Raw genomic sequence first — 18,160 nt, forward strand, 5'->3', positions numbered from 1 at the left:
TTTTAGTAGAGACGGGATTTCATCGTGTTGCCCAGGCTGGTCTCAGGAGCTCAGGCAATCTGCCAGCTTCAGCATCCCAAAGTACTAGGATTATAGGCCTGAGTCACCGCACCCGGCCACCCCCTGGGTTTTAAGTGATTCTCCTGCCTCAGCCTTCCAGGTAGCAGGGATTACAAGCATGGGCGACCACGCCCGGCTAAGTATTGTATTTTTTAGTAGAGGTGGGGTTTCATCATGTTGGTCAGGCTGGTCTTGAACTCCTGGCCTCAAGTGATCCGCTCACCTCAGCCTCCTAAAGTGCTGGGATTACAGGCCTGAGCCACCGCGCCTGGCCCAGAGATGTTTGCATACAGGCATGCAATGTGAAATAAGCACATCGGGGAGACTGGAGTATCCATCCACTCAAGAATTTATCCTTTGATTTACAAGTAATCCAGTTGCCTTCTTTTTTTTCTTTTTTTTTTGAGATGGAATTTCACTCCTGTTGCCCAGGCTGGAGCGCAACCTCTGCCTTTCGGTTTCAAGCGATTCTCCTGCCCCAGCCTCCTGAGTAGCTGGGATTACAGGCATGCAGCCACTATGCCCTGCTAATTTTGTATTTTAAATAGAGACGGGTTTTTCCATGTTGGTCAGGCTGATCTCGAACTAGTGACCTCAGGTGATCAGTCTGCCTCAGCCTCCCAAAGTGCTGGGATTACAGGCATGAGCCACTGCACCTGGTCGACGAGTTTTAAAAAATTTTGTATCAGTATGAACTCATAGATGTTAACATATGCAGTATATTTCAGTCTATTGAAATTTTTCATTTTTATGCTCAAATTATCCCATCTTTGGCAAGTAGGAGCCAGTTTGGTTCTTCAGTCATTCTGAATGACCCTAGTACCCTGGTATTCTTTTATTTATTTATTTATTTACTTATATATTTGAGTTTTGCATTTTGATATAAGACGTCTTAGACTCACAGAAAGGCCTTTTGAGATAGCAAGACAAATTTGGCGGATTTAATTTCAGCCAAAGGAAGAGAATAATGTCAGCTTTTCTCTCCTCACCCCCAGAAACTTGAAAGAAACCAGGACAATTGTGAAGGCAGTTTTCTCACTGAAAAGAAGTGCACGTTGGTGATGAGACAGTTAAATGAGGATTCTAACCTGTGGACTGCACTGGTTGTCACTAGAGGTGGTATATACAGTATTTATTCAAAGACGTCCAAGCCTGTAATCCCAGCACTTCAGGAGGCCGAGGCGGGAAGATTGCTTGAGCCCAGGAGTTTGAAACCAACTTGGGTCAAACAGTGATACCTCATCTCTAGAAAAAAATAAAAAAATGGGGTGGAAAGATCGCTTGAGCCCAAGGAGTTGTGGCTGCAATGAGCCATAAGTGAACAACTGTACCTGGGTGACAGAGTGAGACTGTGCCTAAAAAAAAAAATTAAAAAAAAAAAAGGAAAAGAAAATTCTAACATCCAGTTCTAACATCTGTAAGCGTATCTGTCCAAGCACAGAGCTAAACTAAAAACACAGAAAGGGGCTGGGTGCAGTGGCTCACGCCATAATCCCAGCACTTTGGGAGGCTAAGGCGGGTGGATCACCTGAGGTCAGGAGTTTGAGACCAGCCTGACTTACATGGTGAAACCCCGTCTCCACTAAAAATATAAAATTAGTCGGGCGTGGTGGCGCATGCTTGTAATCCCAGCTACTTGGGAGGCTGAGGTAGGAGAATTGCTTGAACCTGGGGAGGTGGATGTTGCGGTGAGCCAAGATTGCACCACTGCACTCCAGCCTGGGCAACGAGAGCAAAACTCTTGTCTCAAAAAATCAAACAAATACACACACAGGAAAGGAAAGGGCATAATAAAAAGGAAGGAGTATTAACCACAGGGCATCCATGTTGGAGTATCCAGATCAGCCTCCTTTTCATTACTCATAAATCCCCTGGTGCTCTCTCCTGTTGGCTTTTCATGCACCTTCAAATCACGTATGTGGGTGTGAGAAAGACAGTTAAAAAAGGAAAGGTTTGTTATTCCACCATTAGGGGTGAGGGAGATACTTAGCCAAGTGATGACTAGTAATAAGCTCTAAAACTGTGGGCCGTTTTATCCATGTTCATTGTTTCATATTCTTCCGGACCCACAAGATGGCACTTGAGGATCTACAACAGCAAAACCATACCAACGTATTTAGGATAAAAGAATCATAAACAGGGTCAGATTAACGATGCATCTTTCTGGCCTAACAGTGTCTCTTTGATGGGCATAGAGATAAGGGGACTATGGCTACTCCATCATAATTGTATTATTCAATTAATAATAGCTACCACTTGGAAATGCTTCCTGTGCCCCAGGGCACTGTGCTCATCACTTTACATCTCATTTCATCTATAAGACTCTATACAACTTCATCTCCACTTTACAGATGAAGAAACTGAACTTTAAGTTACATAACCTGCTCAGTGTGTACTATCACATGTGCTGAAGCTGGGATTCATCAAGCGGCCAAAAAACCCAGGTTCCCTTACCATTGCTATGTTAACCAATAGAATGATATATTTTAAATCAGTTTCTATTTTTCCAACCTTGTAAGTTTGAAAAGCTGCACTCTGCACTGATTTAGTACTGGTGGCTGCTTAAAAATTGCCTTATTCCATTTTAGCAGGCCATCCCCGCCAAAATACCCTAATTACTGGTATCATCCTCTCTATTCCGAGAATTTTCTCTTAAGACTCCCGCTCTGTGCGTTTGCTTGGGAAGGCAGAGCCCTGTCCTAATCTCCCCATCTACGCTTTCCTCATTCTAAGCCCTTTCCTATGTTCTTTATGTTCGAGGTGGCTCCACCTCCACCATGAGCCAGAGCCAATGATGCTCATGGCCCCAACCATACTTAAAGATAGAGATTGCCCTGTAAGGTAAATCAGTTAAAATCAACCTCTCCTGCCCTGAGTTGATAGGTAGGGTTAGGGTTGCCAGATGTCACAAAGTTACAGAATGCTCAGTTTTAGGGTATATCCCTTATTCTATAAGGGTTACAGTAAAAAATATTCATTATGTGAAATTCAAATATAACTGGGTATCAGGTATTCTATGTGGCAACCCTAGGTAGGGGAGTACGGGTAAGGCAAGAGATTAGAAGATTTGCAGCCTCCAAGGTTTCTGCACCTCGATGGGACACTAGAAAGGAAGGCTTCTGGGCCTTTCTGGCTCTGGGAATGAAGCGTGGAAAACCCTCCTTACGGGGGCGCAGTGCTTCAAGCAGCCAAGCCCTGACTTCAGAGGGAAGAAAGGAGGCCATGGGCCTCTGCCAGAGCCCTGCTCTGAACTCTATGGTCAGCAGAGTTCAAAACGACCTGCGACGTCTGGCGCTTAGCTCCTAATGGGGTCTCCAGTCCAGCGGCGACGGCCAGCGGCTAGACGCCATCCGCCCGACTCCAAGATGGCGCCCGCCACAGCTGCCAGGTGTTAAGATGGCGGCGCGGGGCCGCGCTCGCGCTCCCACACTCTCCTCCCCCAGCCTTCCTCCGGCTGGTAGCACGACTCGCGTAGCCGTGCGCGGTTTGCCTTTCGGCCTGGGCAGTGGTCCTGGCTGCCGGTCGACGACCGCCCCGCGTCATGCGGCTCCTCAGCTGGTGGCAAGTACTGCTGTGGGTGCTGGGGCGTCCCGTCCGCGGCGTGGAGGGTGAGTGTGGGCCGGGGGCGGTGCATGAGATGACTCGGCGAGCTGAGGTCCACCGGGGCGACGCTCTGGACCTGCGCGAAGGCCGGCGGTGCGCGGCTCACCCCTTCCTGGCGTCCTCCCGGGCGCGTCTCCCTGACTTCTCTCCCCGCTCACCGCCCGCTCGTGGCCGGTGGAAAGGGGCCGGCGGGCGGAGGGCCGGTGGGCGGGAGCCTGGACGTGGTTGGGCCGCGTTCAGGCCGCCTTCAGGTGGCGGCTGGTAGCCAGAAGGGACAGTCCGGTAAGTGCTGCTGAGGCACACCCTCTGGTGTGAGCACTTTATTATTAATAACATCATATCAAATACCGACATTTGTTGTCGCCGTATTAGGAGCCAGGAACTGTGCATCGTGCTTTATTTACATCATTATCCCATTTAATGCTCCCACAAACCCTCGGTTCCATTTAGTGTCTCCATTTCACAAATGAAGATGCTGAGGCCCCGCCTAAGTTTGCGCTTCTGGTAAGTGGCAGAAGCCTGTCTCTGACGCCAAAGCCCACGCTGGAGTCCACGCTGCTGGACCACTGTCTTAAGGAGGCCACCCTTGTTCAATCGCTGCATGAAAAACAGACGAGAAACACGGGAGACTCCCGGTAACCCGCAGCTTGCCGGTGGGGAAGGCAGCCACCCTAGAGGCATGGCGAGGGTGGGGAGTGGAGGCCTTAATTTCATGCCCCTTCACCCCACTCCTCATAGTCCTGTTAAAGTCCAGACCCTCGGCCTTGCTTGTCATTCAGACCTTAACAGGAACAGACAGGTCTTTCTTTTCCCTGGGGTGTCCTGGATGGAGGCAGGATAGCAGAGGGTTGTGGAGAAGGGTGAGTCGTAGTAACACAATTACCATGAATGAAAGCACTCACTGGGTACCAGGTGCTGTGCTCAGTGCTTTACAGGCATCATCTTTTGGAATCTTTACTGTTTTGTTTTTGTTTTTTTAAGAGATGAAGGCTTGCTCTGTTGCCCAGGCTGGAGTGCAGTGGCCGATCATGGCTCGCTGCAGCCTTGAACTCCTGGGCTTAAGTGATCCTCCCACCTGTTTCCCAAGGTGCTGGGATTACAGGTGTGAGCCACTGCTCCCGGTTTATGTAATTTTTATTTTTATTTTTATTTATTTATTTATTTTTTTTATTTTTATTTTTTTTGAGACGGAGTCTTGCTCTGTCGCCCAGGCTGGAGTGCAGTGGCCGGATCTCAGCTCACTGCAAGCTCCGCCTCCCGGGTTCACGCCATTCTCCTGCCTCAGCCTCCCGAGCAGCTGGGACTACAGGCGCTCGCCACCTCGCCCGGCTAGTTTTTTTGTATTTTTTAGTAGAGACGGGGTTTCACCGTGTTAGCCAGGATGGTCTCGATCTCCTGACCTCGTGATCCGCCCATCTCGGCCTCCCAAAGTGCTGGGATTACAGGCTTGAGCCACCGCGCCCGGCCATTTTTATTTATTTTTTATTTTTTGAGGTGGAGTCTGGCTCTGTTGCCCAGGCTGGAGTGCAGTGGCGCCATCTCGGCTCATTGCAACCTCTGACTCCTGGGTTCAAGCGATTCTCGTGTCTCAGCCTCCCGAGTAGCTGGGATTACAGGCGTCTGCCACCACGCCCAGCTAATTTTTGTATTTTTAGTAGAGATGATGTTCCACCATGTTGGCCAGGCTGGTCTCGAACTCCTGACCTCAGGTGATCCACCCGCCTCGGCCTTCCAGAGTACTGGGTTTATAGGCTTGAGCCACTGTGCTTGGCCTTAGTAATTTTTAAACGCATATGCAGTAGATGTTATTGTTCTCATTTTATAGAAGTCAACTGAGACTCAGAGCCAGTAAGTCCTTTGACAAGGTCATACAGCCAGAAGTTGAGGAGCGTTGATTCAAGCCCATGTCTGCCTGACTTCAGAGCCCAACCTCTGCATTTTCACTACACTCAACTGCCAGCCTCACAGAGGTGATGGCATGTGTTGGATAGCTTCTGTTTCAGCCCCTCCACCCTGCTCTGTGCCCTGTGTGGCTGTCCTGTGTGGAATAAATACCAACTGTCCTACTGTCTTGCTTCCATTGCGTTGGAATGAGGGGAGAGTGAGGTCAGGGTATTGATGCTCTCCACTCCCTCCCTGAGAGGTTATTGCAGGCTGGCTTTGCCCCCAGTGGAAGGCATTGAATTCTAGAAAGCTGCCCTCTGTGTTACCCTTGATGTTTCAAGGTTTTGTGACTACTTCTCTCTCTGGACTCTTAAGCTCTGTGAGTGGTAACTGGCTCCCCCTCTCCTGTTATTGGCCTTGGAGTTCCTTACCATTGCTTTTCATTTCTCTCCACCCAGCCTACACATTAGTGGTCCCTTCATTAAACTCTCCTCAACTTGCCCAAGTTAAATGTTCTGCTTCCTGGCAGAACCCTGGCTGATTCAGGGTTCAGCTTGGGTCTTTGGTCATCATGGTCAGGCCATGAATGGGGTGAAGACAGAAGGAACTTCACCTGCTGATTTCTTCTCAGAGTAGCTGAAAATATAAGGGGTGTGTGTGTGTGTGTTTTTTTTGTTTGTTTGTTTTTTTGTTTTTTTGTTTTTTTTTTTAGCAGAGGATGCCACAGGCAGACTATGTTAGCCTCAGATGCTGAGGCCCTGAGAGACTAAACAACCTGGAGGTAGCAATGCTATCCAGGTGTCTAGGAATGGAAGCACACTCCTGGCTTCAATACCCCTATGCCAGTCTAACCTAGGCAGTCAGCTAGCAGATGCTGGGCACTGGGGATCCAGTGGTGAGTCAGAGCAGCAGGCCTTTGGGGAAGGTAGCCACTAAATAACTACAAATTACTAAGAAAATTGCAAGACTGAGAAATGCATCAAGGAGAGTCCCAGGGCATTTTTGGGAGCTGTAATGGGAGACCTCCCACCCTGATCTGAGGGTCAGGGAATGTGTCCTTACAGAGGTGACATTTAGGGTGAGATCTGAATGAGGAGGATGAAGGATTAAGCAGGAGGACGCTTCCCAGCAGAGAAACAACCCTCAGGAAGGCTCTAAGGCAGGTGGGGATAGGGGGAGTATAAATGATCAGGGACTAGAGAGATCTGATGGCCACAGGTGAGAGTGCAGATAGAGGCCACACTGGGGCCTGGTAGCTCTGCTACAGAATGCAGATGCATTCACAGGGTGGGGGAAGCTGCTGAAAGAGTTTTAGCAAGGGAGTGACATGATCAGATATGCCTTTTATCTTTCAGTTTCACTTGTATTGCTGTGAAGATCAGGGTCTGGAGTGGGGATAGCAGGCTGACCAGGGAGAACAGTTTAGCTGGCTACAGCAGTTACCCAGACGAGAGCTGGCTGTGGCCTTTGCTGAGAAGTGTTAGTCGGGATGGGGAAAGTAGATGGATTGTGAATGTGTTTAGCAGGTAAATTTTTTTTTTTTTTGAGACAGAGTCTCACTCTTGTCGCTCAGGCTGGAGTGCAGTGACACCATCTCGGCTCACTGCAACCTCCACCTCCTGGGTTCAAATGATTCTCCTGCGTCAGCCTCCCAAGTAGCTGGGATTACAGGCATGCACCACCATGCCTGGCTGATTTTTTTTTTTTTTTTTTTTTTGAGATGGAGTTTTGCTCTTGTTGCTCAGCCTGGAGTGCAATGGCACGATCTTGGCTCACTGCAACCTCCGCCTCCTGCGTTCAAGTGATTCTTCTGTCTCAGCCTCCTGAGTAGCTAGGATTACAGGCGCCTGTCACTATGCCTGGCTAATTTTTGGTATTTTTAGTAGAGATGGGGTTTCACCATGTTGGCCAGGCTGGTCTCGAACTCCTGACCTCAGGTGATCTGCCCGCCTTGGCCTCCCAAAGTGCTGGTATTACAGGCGTGAGCCACCGCGCCCGGCCTAATTTTTGTATTTTTTAGTAGAGATGGGGTTTCACCATGTTGGCCAGGCTGGTCTCGAACTCCTGACCTCAAGTGATCTGCCCGCCTTGGCCTCCCAAAGTGTTAGGATTACAGGTATGAACCAGCAAGCCTGGCCTGCAGGTGAATTAATAGAACTTAGTTATTGTGTTATTGTGCCTTTCCATCTCTTTGAATTGTAAGCACCAGTCGTCGTCGTCATCATCATCATCACCACAGCCATTTATGGAGTGCTTAACCTACAGGAACCATACACATCTTTTCTCATTTAATCTTCACAGTAGCCTTGGAATTTTCTACATCCTGGTGGTATTGTCTCCATTTGCTAAATGAGCACACAGTATTGCCTATGGAAAATATGGATTGCTGTCCCTCCAACCCCTGGCTGTTTTTGGTCCCTCCTCATTTGGCTTTCCTGCGAGAAGCCATTGTGAAAACACCTGCAGCTGGTAAAGAGCCTTCTGAGAAAAGCTGGAAGGGTGTGAAGGTGCTGACCTAGGCTAGGGCTCCCTGGCAGAGTTGGCATGGTGCCCTCACACTTGTCCAGACAACTTCTTTGCTGCCAGTGGTGCAATAATTATCACTTTATGTATAGCTCAAACTGCAGTCTCTTAAAAGGCACATTACCAGTTGGGCGCAGTGACTCACGCCTGTAGTTCCAGCACATTGGGAGGCCAAGGTGGGTGGATTATTTGAGGCCAAAAGTGTGAGACCAGTCTGGCCAACATGGTGAAACCCCATCTCTACTAAAAATAAAAAAAGTAGCCGGGTGTGGTGGTGCGCATCTGTAATCCCAGCTCTTTGGGAGGCTGAGGCAGGAGAATCGCTTCAACCCGGGAGATGGAGGCTGCAGTGAGCTGAGATCATGCCACCGCGCTCCAGCCTGGGCAACAGAGCAAGACTCCGTCTCAAAGAAAAAACAAAAAAGAAAGGCACATTAGCATGGGAGGGTTCAATGGCTGTCATATAGTATGACATTTTTATCTTCTTGTGGAATAATTCAGTGTTTCTTTGCTTCCTAATTCCTAAATGAAAACACTGGTACCTGAAGGTGTAAGTTTTTTTGTTCCTAATCTGTACTATGTACTTAAATATTTTTACAAGGTGCAGGGGGATGGAGGGGACAACACTCTTGAACTTAAAATACCAGCTCCATGCACCACTTACACTCCATTTTGATTTTGTGCAGGGGCTATCTGAGGGTGATCAGACAGAACCAGATTATAACTTGTGCCCTGATTTTTTTCTCTTGAGGTTCTTCGTTTTGGCATTCTTCATTTACTTGTGGAACCTAGAACGTTGACTAGGTAGCAAGAGCAAATCTGTAGAGCTGCCGTGTTTGGGAGTAGGGTTGGACCCCAAACCTGGCATCCTTTCTTTTCCAGACTCTTAGCCTCTCTGGCTTCATTTCCTGCTTTGTCTTGTGGATGACACAGAAAACATGTGTGTTTGTTTTTTCTTCTGATCATACAGGCAATACACACTCATTAACCAAAGGCTACAGAAATAAAAGGCTATAGAAATACCGCCAATGTGATCCCGCCCCTCCACCGAATTGGCAAAGCTCCCTTCCCAGGCACCCAGCCCTTTCTCTGGATTGTAGTCACAGAAGTGCTTGACCTTCTGCTAAAGACTCACTTTGCTGCCCAAGTCCTAAACTCTGTCCTATGTAACCTCCATTGCCACCTCTCCCTTCTTACCTGCTTTCTTTTTTTTGGATACAGAGTCTCGCTCTGTTGCCCAGGTGGAGTGCAGTGGTGTGATTCTCAGCTCACTGCAGCCTCAGCCTCCCAAGTTCAAGTCTCCTGCCTCAGCCTCCCAAGTAGCTGGGATTACAGGTGCATGCCACTATGCCTGGCTAATTTTTGTATTTTTAGTACAGATGGGGTTTCACCATGTTGGCCAAGCTGGTCTCGAACTCCTGACCTCAAGGGATCCGCCCTCCTTGGCCTCCCAAAGTACTGGGATTACTGGCGTGAGTCACCGCACCCGGCCCCTTCTTACCTGCTTTCTCATCCGCTTTGTGTATCCTCAAATTGCTCCTATGTTCCGAATACCGAAATAGAAACCTCGCTTAGTCTTCCCTGCCTGTAGCGAATCTACCCTACCTTCCTCCCCTCCTTTGTAGCTAGATTTTTGGAAAGAATTGTGTATATTTATCCATGTAGTTACCATTTTGGGTTCTCTATTTCTTTATGTGGATCCATATTTCCAACTGTTAACATTTTTCTTCTGCTTGAAGGACTTCCTTGAAGATTTTTGTCGTTTGCTGGTAAACGACAAGATTGAAGATTGAAGATTCTTGAAGATTTTTGGGTTTGCTGGTAATGAATTCTTTCAGCTTTTGTATGTCTGAAGACGTGAAGAAGTATTTATTTCACCTTTTTTTTTTTTTTTTTTTTTGAGATGGAGTCTCGCCTGTAGCGCAGGTTGGAGTGCAGTGGCACTATCTCAGGTCACTGCAACCTCTGCCTCCCCGGTTGAAGCGATTCTCTTGACTCAGCCTCCCAAGTAGTTGGGATTACAGGTGCCCGCTACTATGCCTGGCTAATTTTTTTTTGTATTGTTAGTAGATATGGGGTTTCACCATGTTGGCTAGGCTGTTCTGGAACTCCTGACCTCAAGTGATCCACCCACCTCGGTCTCCCAAAGTGCTGGGATTACAGGCGTGAGCCACTGTGCCCAGCCAAAAGAATTTTTTTTTTTCTTTTTTTTTTTTTGAGACGGAGTCTCACTCTGTTGCCCCAGCTGGAGTGCAGTGGCACAATCTCTCGGCTCACTGCAACCTCTGTCTCCTGGGTCTAAGTGATTCTCCTGCCTCAGCCTCCTGAGTAGCTGGGATTACTGATGTATGCCACCTTTGTTTTTGAAAGATATTTTTTCCGTATACAGAATTCTAGATTTATAGGATTTTTCTTCTCTGATGTCTAATTTGCCATTAATCTCATGCAGTGCAGTTTTTTTTTCATCTCAGACATTGTAGTTTTTGTAGTCAGAGATGCCGCTCTGGCTTGCTTTGTTTTCAGTGAGAAACCTGTTGTTGTCCTTTGTTCCAGTGAGAAACCTGTTGTTGTCCTTTGTTCCTCGCTACATGATGTTTTTTTTTGCCCCCCTCTGGCTGCTTTTAAGATTTTTTTCTTTGTAACTGGTTTTGAGCAATTTGATTGTGATGTGCTTTGTTGTAGTTCATTGAGTTTGGGTTTTGTTGAGTTTCTTGGATCTGTGGATTTATAGTTTTTACCAAGTTTGGAAAGTTTTTGGCTATGATTTCTTCAAATATTTTTCTGTTCCTCCATTCTATTCTCTTGCCAGTACTCCAGTTATCTGTACATTAGGCCACTTGAAATTGTCCTACAGCCCACTGATGCTCTTAATTTCTTTCCATTCTTTTTTTTTCCTGTGTGTTTCATTTTGGATAGGTTCTATTGCTGTCTTCAAGTTGACTATTTTCTTCTGCATTGTCTAATTTGCCATTAATCTCATACAGTGCAGTTTTCATCTCAGACAATGTAGTTACTGTAGTTTACATCTTTAAAAGTATGATTTGGGATGGGCGCAGTGGATCGTGCCTATAATCCCAGAATTTGGGAGGCTGAGGCGGGTAGATCACTTGAGGCCAGGAGTTTGAGACCAGCCTGGCCAACATGGCAAAATCCCGTCTCTAGCAAAAATACATAATAATTAGCCGGGTGCAGTGGCTCACGCCTGTAATCCTAGCTACTTGGGAGGCTGAGGTGGGAGAATTGCTTGAACCTGGGAGGCGGAGGCTGCAGTGAGCTGAGATCATGCCACTGCACTCCAACCTGGGCAACAGAGCGAGACTCAGCCTCAAAAAGAAAAAAAAAAGGTACAGTTTGATGGTTTTTATTTTTATTTAGTTATTTTTTTGAGACAGGGTCTCACTCTTTTGCCCAGGCTGGAGTGCGATGGCTTGATCTCGGCTCACTGCAACCTCTGCCTCCCAGGTAGATTTTATATTTTTTAATATCTTATATCTTGATATCTACTTTACTTTTTGAATGTAATACAGTTATAATTATTGTTTTAATATCCTCGTCTGCTAATTCTGACATGGGTGCAAGTTCTGGGTCAGTGTTGATTGATTTTTCTCATTATGTGTCCTATTTGCCTGCTTCTTTATATGTCTGATAAGTTTTTATTGGATGCCAGGCATGAATTTTACTTTCTTGAATGCTGGATATTTTAGATTCCCTATACATATTCTTTTTTTTTCCTCTGAGACAGAGTTTTGCTCTTGCTGTCCAGGCTGGAGTGCAATGGCACGATCTCTGCTCACTGCAACCTCCACCTCCTGGGTTCAAGCGATTCTCCTGCCTTAGCGTCCTGAGTAGCTGAAATTACAGGTGCCCGCCACCACGCATGGCTAATTTTTAATATTTTATTAGAGACGGGGTTTCACCATGTTGGTCAGACGGAGTTTCACCATGTTGGTCAAGCTGGTCTCAAACTCCTGACCTCAGGTGATCCACGCATCTTGGCCTCCCAAATTGCTGGGACTACAGGCGTGAGCCACCGTGCCTGGCCCCCTATATATATTCTCGAGCTTTGTTCTGGGGTACAATTAAGTTACTTGAGAACAGCTTGATTCTTTCAGGTTTTGCTTTTAAGCAAGCAAGCTGTATTTTCTTTAGGGTTAATAGTGTCCCACTACTGAGGCAGGGCCTTTTGTATACTCTACTCAGTGCCCTGTGAATTATGAAGTTTTCCAGTCTAGCTGGTAAGAAGAGGTACCATTCCCTGCTCTGAGTGAATGTTGGATACTGTTCCTTCTCATCCTTTCTGATAGTTCTTTCTCTGGCATTGGGTAGTTTACTCACATGCATGTGCTGACCAGTACCCTGCTGTATACTTAGCAGGGGTCCTCTACAGATCTCTGGAGTCCCCTCTCTATATATAGCTCTCTCATCTGCAGTATTCTGTTTTGCAAACTATTGCTTCTTGGTCTCCTTGGACTGTTAGCTCCATCGCTTCAACTGGGAGAGTCTGCTGGGCTCTGCCGGGATTTCCCCTCCTTGAGCCACAGTGGGAACGCCGTCAAGGCAGTAAGTTGGAGCAGTTGTAGGGTTCTCTTCATTTGTCGCCTGTTTCTCGGATGTCACTATCCTCTGTTGCCTGATAACTAATTTCCTGAAACTGTTGTTTTATATATATTATCTGTTTATTTGGTTGTTTCAGTAGGGAAGGTAAATCTGGTTCTTGTTATTCCATCTTGGCCAGAAGCAGAATTCCCAGATAATGTTTTTGAATCTCTGAATGAATCCACAGAGCTCTATGCCCTAGTGCGAGGTAGATCCGTTGGGTAACTGTAGCTCATAATAGCCTATTGTATATTTCAAAATAGCTAGAAGAGAAGAATTTGAATGATTCTAGCATGAAGAAAAGACAAATATTTAAGGTGATGGATATCCCCAATGCATGGATCTGATCTTTACAAATTGCATGAATATATTGATTATCACATGTGCTTTGAAACTATGTACATCTATTATGCATCAGCAACAACAAAAAACTCTACAGGGATATTCTTTGAGATCTTATACAAATGTCATACCTTAGGAAGCCCCCAGACCTTCCCAACTTTGAAGTCAGTTGGTCACTGACACTCCAGTGACATGCTCTTGGCACGCAGAGCCCATCACCCAGCCGGTGGTTTCCTAACCACATGGTGAGGTTTCCTGAGGGCTGCTGGCCTCATTGGTTTCTGCTGGTTGGTCCCCGGCACAAAGTCTGGCAGCTGGTGTTGAGTTGATAAGAGTTGGAGGGCAGGAGGCATTGCTACAGAGCTGAGTGGAGATGGGTAAATGGATGCATGCGACTGCCTGGGACTCTTCCCTTATCTGATCATTATGCTCAAGATCCACCTTCTAGCTCCAAAGTGGGAGAAAGTCCTCTTCTTCCTCCTGCTGCTGCCAAACCCATCTCCCAGCACTCCCAAGGGTAGCAGGCAGGAGAGCAGAGTCCAGTTGTCAGAGGCTACCTCAGGAAGGAGCTGCTGTGTAGCTTGAGCAGTTCTTCAGGCACTGTGGCTCAGCATCCCTGAGGTATCATGGCAGGGGGCCTACGGCTCGTTCTGGAGTAGCAGCCAGAAGACTTTGCTCCCAGACTTGGCTTTGCTGCTTACTATCTGTGTGCCATCAGACACTGTGCTGAGCCTCTCTGTGCCTTGCCTAGTTACCTGTTCAGTGAGCTTGATAACCCTTGTCTTGCCCATCTCACAGAACGGTTATAATGTGTGCAAAGATGCTTTGCTCTAGTAGAATCTTGCATAAAACTATGATCATTTTCTTGGATACTATCAAACAAATGAAAATCTTATCAAAAAATGTAAGTGTTTATATTCTATTTTCCTAATTAGATATCTAACTGGGATGTTTTTGGCTATGATCCACATGGCAAGCAGCAAGTTTAGGGCAGAGCTGTGTGTCTATTATTTGACATTCATTATTTTGTTTGTTTGTTTGTTTTTTGAGACGGAGTCTTTCTCTGTCACCCAGACTGGAGTGCAGTGGCACAGTCTTGGCTCACTGCAACCTCCACCTCCTAGGTTCAAGCAATCCCCTTACCTCAGCCTCCCTAGTAGCTGGGATTACAGGTGCCTGCCACCATGCCCAGCTAATTTTTGCATTTTTAATAGAGACAGGGTTTCCCCATGTTGGCCAAGCTAGTCTTGAAGTCCTGACTTCAAGTGATCCGCCTGCCTTGGGACCTCCCAAAGTGCTAGGATTACAGGCGTGAGCCACCGTGCCTGGCCTTCTTTGACATTCATTAATCTATTAATAGTACCTGCTCGTGACCTTCTTCCTAACCTGGGAAATGGTGGGTAGCTCTCTGATAGTTTAACGAAAGGAGACCTTTTTGTCTCCAGAGGGGAAAATTTCATGTTAGAGGGGAACTATAATTCTTTGGGGTTCATTTGTTTTGAAGTCAAGTGTGACTCTGAATGTGCTGGCATGTTTTAGTTGCAGAGGAAAGTGGTCGCTTATGGGCAGAGGAGCAGCCTGCTCACCCTCTTCAGGTGGGGGCTGTGTACCTGGGTGAGGAGGAGCTCCTACATGACCCGATGGGCCAGGACAGGGCGGCAGAAGAGGCCAATGCGGTGCTGGGGCTGGACACTCAAGGCGATCACATGGTGATGCTGTCTGTGATTCCTGGGGAAGCTGAGGACAAAGTGAGTTCAGAGCCTAGCGGCGGCACCTGTGGCACTGGAGGAGAGGAGGACTCAAGGTGCAACCTCCGAGAGAGCCTTTTCTCTTTGGATGGTGCTGGAGCACACTTCCCGGATAGAGAAGAGGAGTATTACACAGAGCCAGAAGTGGCGGAATCGGACGCAGCCCCGACAGAGGACTCCAATAACACTGAAAGTCTGAAATCCCCAAAGGTGAACTGTGAGGAGAGAAACATTACTGGATTAGAAAATTTCACTCTGAAAATTTTAAATATGTCACAGGTAAGGAAACATTATTTAGTGCTTTTCTCCTTTTCAGTACATTTATTTTATGATTAATACCCTATCAACTTTGAAATGGAAAGTCATGATCTTGATCATATTGTAAGCGAGATAGCATTTAATGGCTGCTTTAGTGAAAATCGACTTTGCCCTCTGTGATGTTTATACGGAAACGAGGAGATATCAACTAGTGTTGATTATGCTTTTCAGGTGGCCTAAACCTAGTTATCTTTGGGCCAGTCCCACCACCAAACCTCACGATAAAAATCCCAGTGGACAGATCGTTGCTTGGCACCAAAATCATAGCATTTTTTTTCTTTTTGAGACAGAGTTTTGATCTTGTCACCTAGGCTGGAGTGCAATGGCATGATCTTGGCTCACTGCAACTTCCACCTCCTGAGTTCAAATGATTTTCCTGCCTCAGTCTCCCGTATAGCTGGGATTACAAGCATGCACCACCATGTCTGGCTAATTTTGTATTTTTAGTAGAAATGGGTTTCACCATGTTGGCCACGCTGGTCTCAAACTCCTGACCTCAGGTAATCCAGCCACCTCGGCTTCCCAAAGTGCTGGAACTACAGGCATGAGCCACCATGCCCGGCCATTTTTCTTCTTCTAAATGAAGTATTTATTTATTATACAGGCAACTTAAACATATCTGGATTAGTAAAATAATTTGCCATTATTTAGTAATGCCCCTGGAAAATATGTTATATTGATGAAAAGTTTCTCTTTCATCAATGACTGACAGTTTCTGTGGGGTGGTTCCGAAAACAGAAGGGTAGGATGCATTCACACTGCTTATGTAAGACAGGTAAATCCTGACTCTAAGAGCTGTGATTGCTTGTTGTCAATGAGGGCACAGCACCTTTAGTGCACAAAGCTCCTCCAAGGGCACTGCTTGGCGCTGGCTTTGCATCCACTCTTGAGTGCCTGTAGATGCTGTGGTCTGTGGGACTCTCACAGGTGTCACTCACATGACTGGGGAGAGCAGTTTAAACAATCTGAGTTATGGATTAAACAGGTGGTGGCAGGGATGGTGTACTCTTTTTCTTTTTTTGAGACAGAGTCTCTCTCTGTCACCCAGGCTTGAGTGCAATGGGAGGATCTGGGTTCACTACGACCTCTGCCTCCCGGGTTCAAGTGGTTCTACTGCCTCAGCCTCCCGAGTAGCTGGGATTATGGGCACATGCCACCACGCCTGGCTAATTTTTGTATTTTTAGTGGAAATGAGGTTTTACCATGTTGGCCAGGCTGGTCTCAAACTCCTGACTTCAACTGATTTGCCCACTTTGGCCTCCCAGAGTGTTGGGATTACAGATGTGAGACACTGCGGCTTGCTAGAACAGTGTGCTCTTTAATTGATCTAACCTTTGGCCAAATACATCGATATGACTGCTTAGTTCAGACTTAGCTCTGCTGAGATGATAGTTTGAATCTGAGATCATAGTCCTCTAATAATTCCATTTTAGATGGTTTGAGATGCACAATTCAAAGGTGGGGGCAATTGCCCGGACCCTGTGAGTACTTAGTGCAGGCATTCCTCAAAGATACTGCAGGTTTGGTTCCAGACCACTGTGATAAAGCAAATATCGAAGTGTAGCAAATCACATGAGTTTTTTGGTTTCCCAGTGCATACAGAAGTCATACTATATTGTAGTTTATTAAGTATGCAGTAGCATTATGTTTAAAAAATGTATATACCTTAATTTAAAAATACTGCTAAAAAATGCTAACGATCACTTGAGCCTTCAGTGAGTTGTAATCTTTTTGCTGGTAGAGGGTCTTGCCTTGATGTTGATGGCTGCTGACTGATCAGGATGGTAGTTACTGAGGGTTGGGGTGGCTCTGGCAATTTCTTTGAGACAAGAGTATTGCTCTGTCACCCAGGCTGGAGTGCAGTGGTGAGACCATGGCTCACTGCAGCTTTGACCTCCCAGGCTCAAGTGATCCTCCCAGCTCAGCCTCCCGAGTAGCTGGGAATACAGGCATGTGCCACCATACCTGGCTAATTTTTTTCTTTTTTCTGTAGAGATGAGGTCAAACTATGTTGCATAAGCTGGTCGCAAACTCCTGGGTTCAAGTGATCCTCCTGTCTTGGCTTCTCAAAGTGTTGTGAGTTGTGAACCACCATGCCTGGTCCACAGTTTCTCTCTTTCTTTTTCTTTTTCTTTTCTTTTTTTTTTTTTGAGATGGAGTCTCACTGTGTCACCCAGGCGGGAGTGCAGTGGCCTGATCTCAGCTCACTGCAACCTCCGTCTACCAGGTTCGAGCTATTTTCCCACTGCAACCTCTCGCCAAGTAGCTGGGATTAGAGGTGTGCACCACATACCCAGCTGATTTTTGTATTTTTAGTAGAGACAGGGTTTCACCATGTTGGCCAGGCTGGTCTCGAACTCCTGACCTCAAGTGATCTGCCCACCTTGGCCTTCCAAAGTGCTGGGATTACAGGCAGGAGCCACCACGCCTGGCCTGTGGCCCACAGTTTCTTAAGACAACATTGAAGTTTGCCACACTGATTGATTCTTCTTTCACAAAAGAATTCTCTGTAGCATGCAATGCTGTTTGATAGCATTTTACCCACAGTAGAATTTCTTTCAAATTTGGAGTCAATCCTCTCAAACCCTGCGACTGCATTATCAGCTAAGTTTATGGAATATTGTAAATCCTTTGTCGTCATTTCAACAGTGTTCACAGCATCTTCACCAGGCGTAGATTCCATCTCAAAAAACTACTTTCTTTTTTTATCCATAAAAAGCAACTCCTCATCTCTTCAAGTTTTATCATGAGATTGTAGCAATTCAGTCCTATCTTCAGACTCCACTTCTAATCCTAGTTTTCTTGCTATTTCTATCACATCTGCAATTCCACCCTCCATTGAAGTCTTGAACTCCTCAACGTCATCCATGAGGGTTGGAGTCAGCTTATTCCAAATGCCTGTTAATGTTGATATTTTGACCATCTCCCATGAATCACAAATATTTTAAAAGTCATCTAGAATGGTAAATCATTTCCAAAAGGTTTTCAGTTTATTTTGCCCAAATCCATCAGAGGAATTGCTATCTATGGCAACTATAGCCTTATGAAATATATTTCTTTTTTTTTTTTTTTTTTTTTTTTTTTTT

The 18,160-nt window shown here is 46.3% G+C and overlaps 1 protein-coding gene across 2 annotated transcripts in view; it reads left to right on the forward strand.

The window, feature by feature from the left end:
* Positions 1 to 2,888: 2,888 nt before the first annotated feature.
* Positions 2,889 to 18,160, forward strand: part of TXNDC15 (thioredoxin domain containing 15) — a 25,919-nt gene continuing 10,647 nt past the window's right edge. Inside the window, exons 1-2 of one of the 2 annotated variants that reach the window (XM_025388147.1) lie at positions 2,889 to 3,668; positions 14,548 to 15,035. In XM_025388147.1, coding sequence (XP_025243932.1) covers positions 3,602 to 3,668; positions 14,548 to 15,035 — 555 coding nt within the window. In that variant the 5' untranslated portion in view covers positions 2,889 to 3,601. The remainder of the gene's footprint in view (positions 3,669 to 14,547; positions 15,036 to 18,160) is intronic. The other variant, XM_025388148.1, reaches the window with a different exon arrangement.

The sequence above is a fragment of the Theropithecus gelada genome, chromosome 6, assembly GCF_003255815.1.
Source record: "Theropithecus gelada isolate Dixy chromosome 6, Tgel_1.0, whole genome shotgun sequence".
NCBI lineage: Eukaryota > Metazoa > Chordata > Mammalia > Primates > Cercopithecidae > Theropithecus > Theropithecus gelada.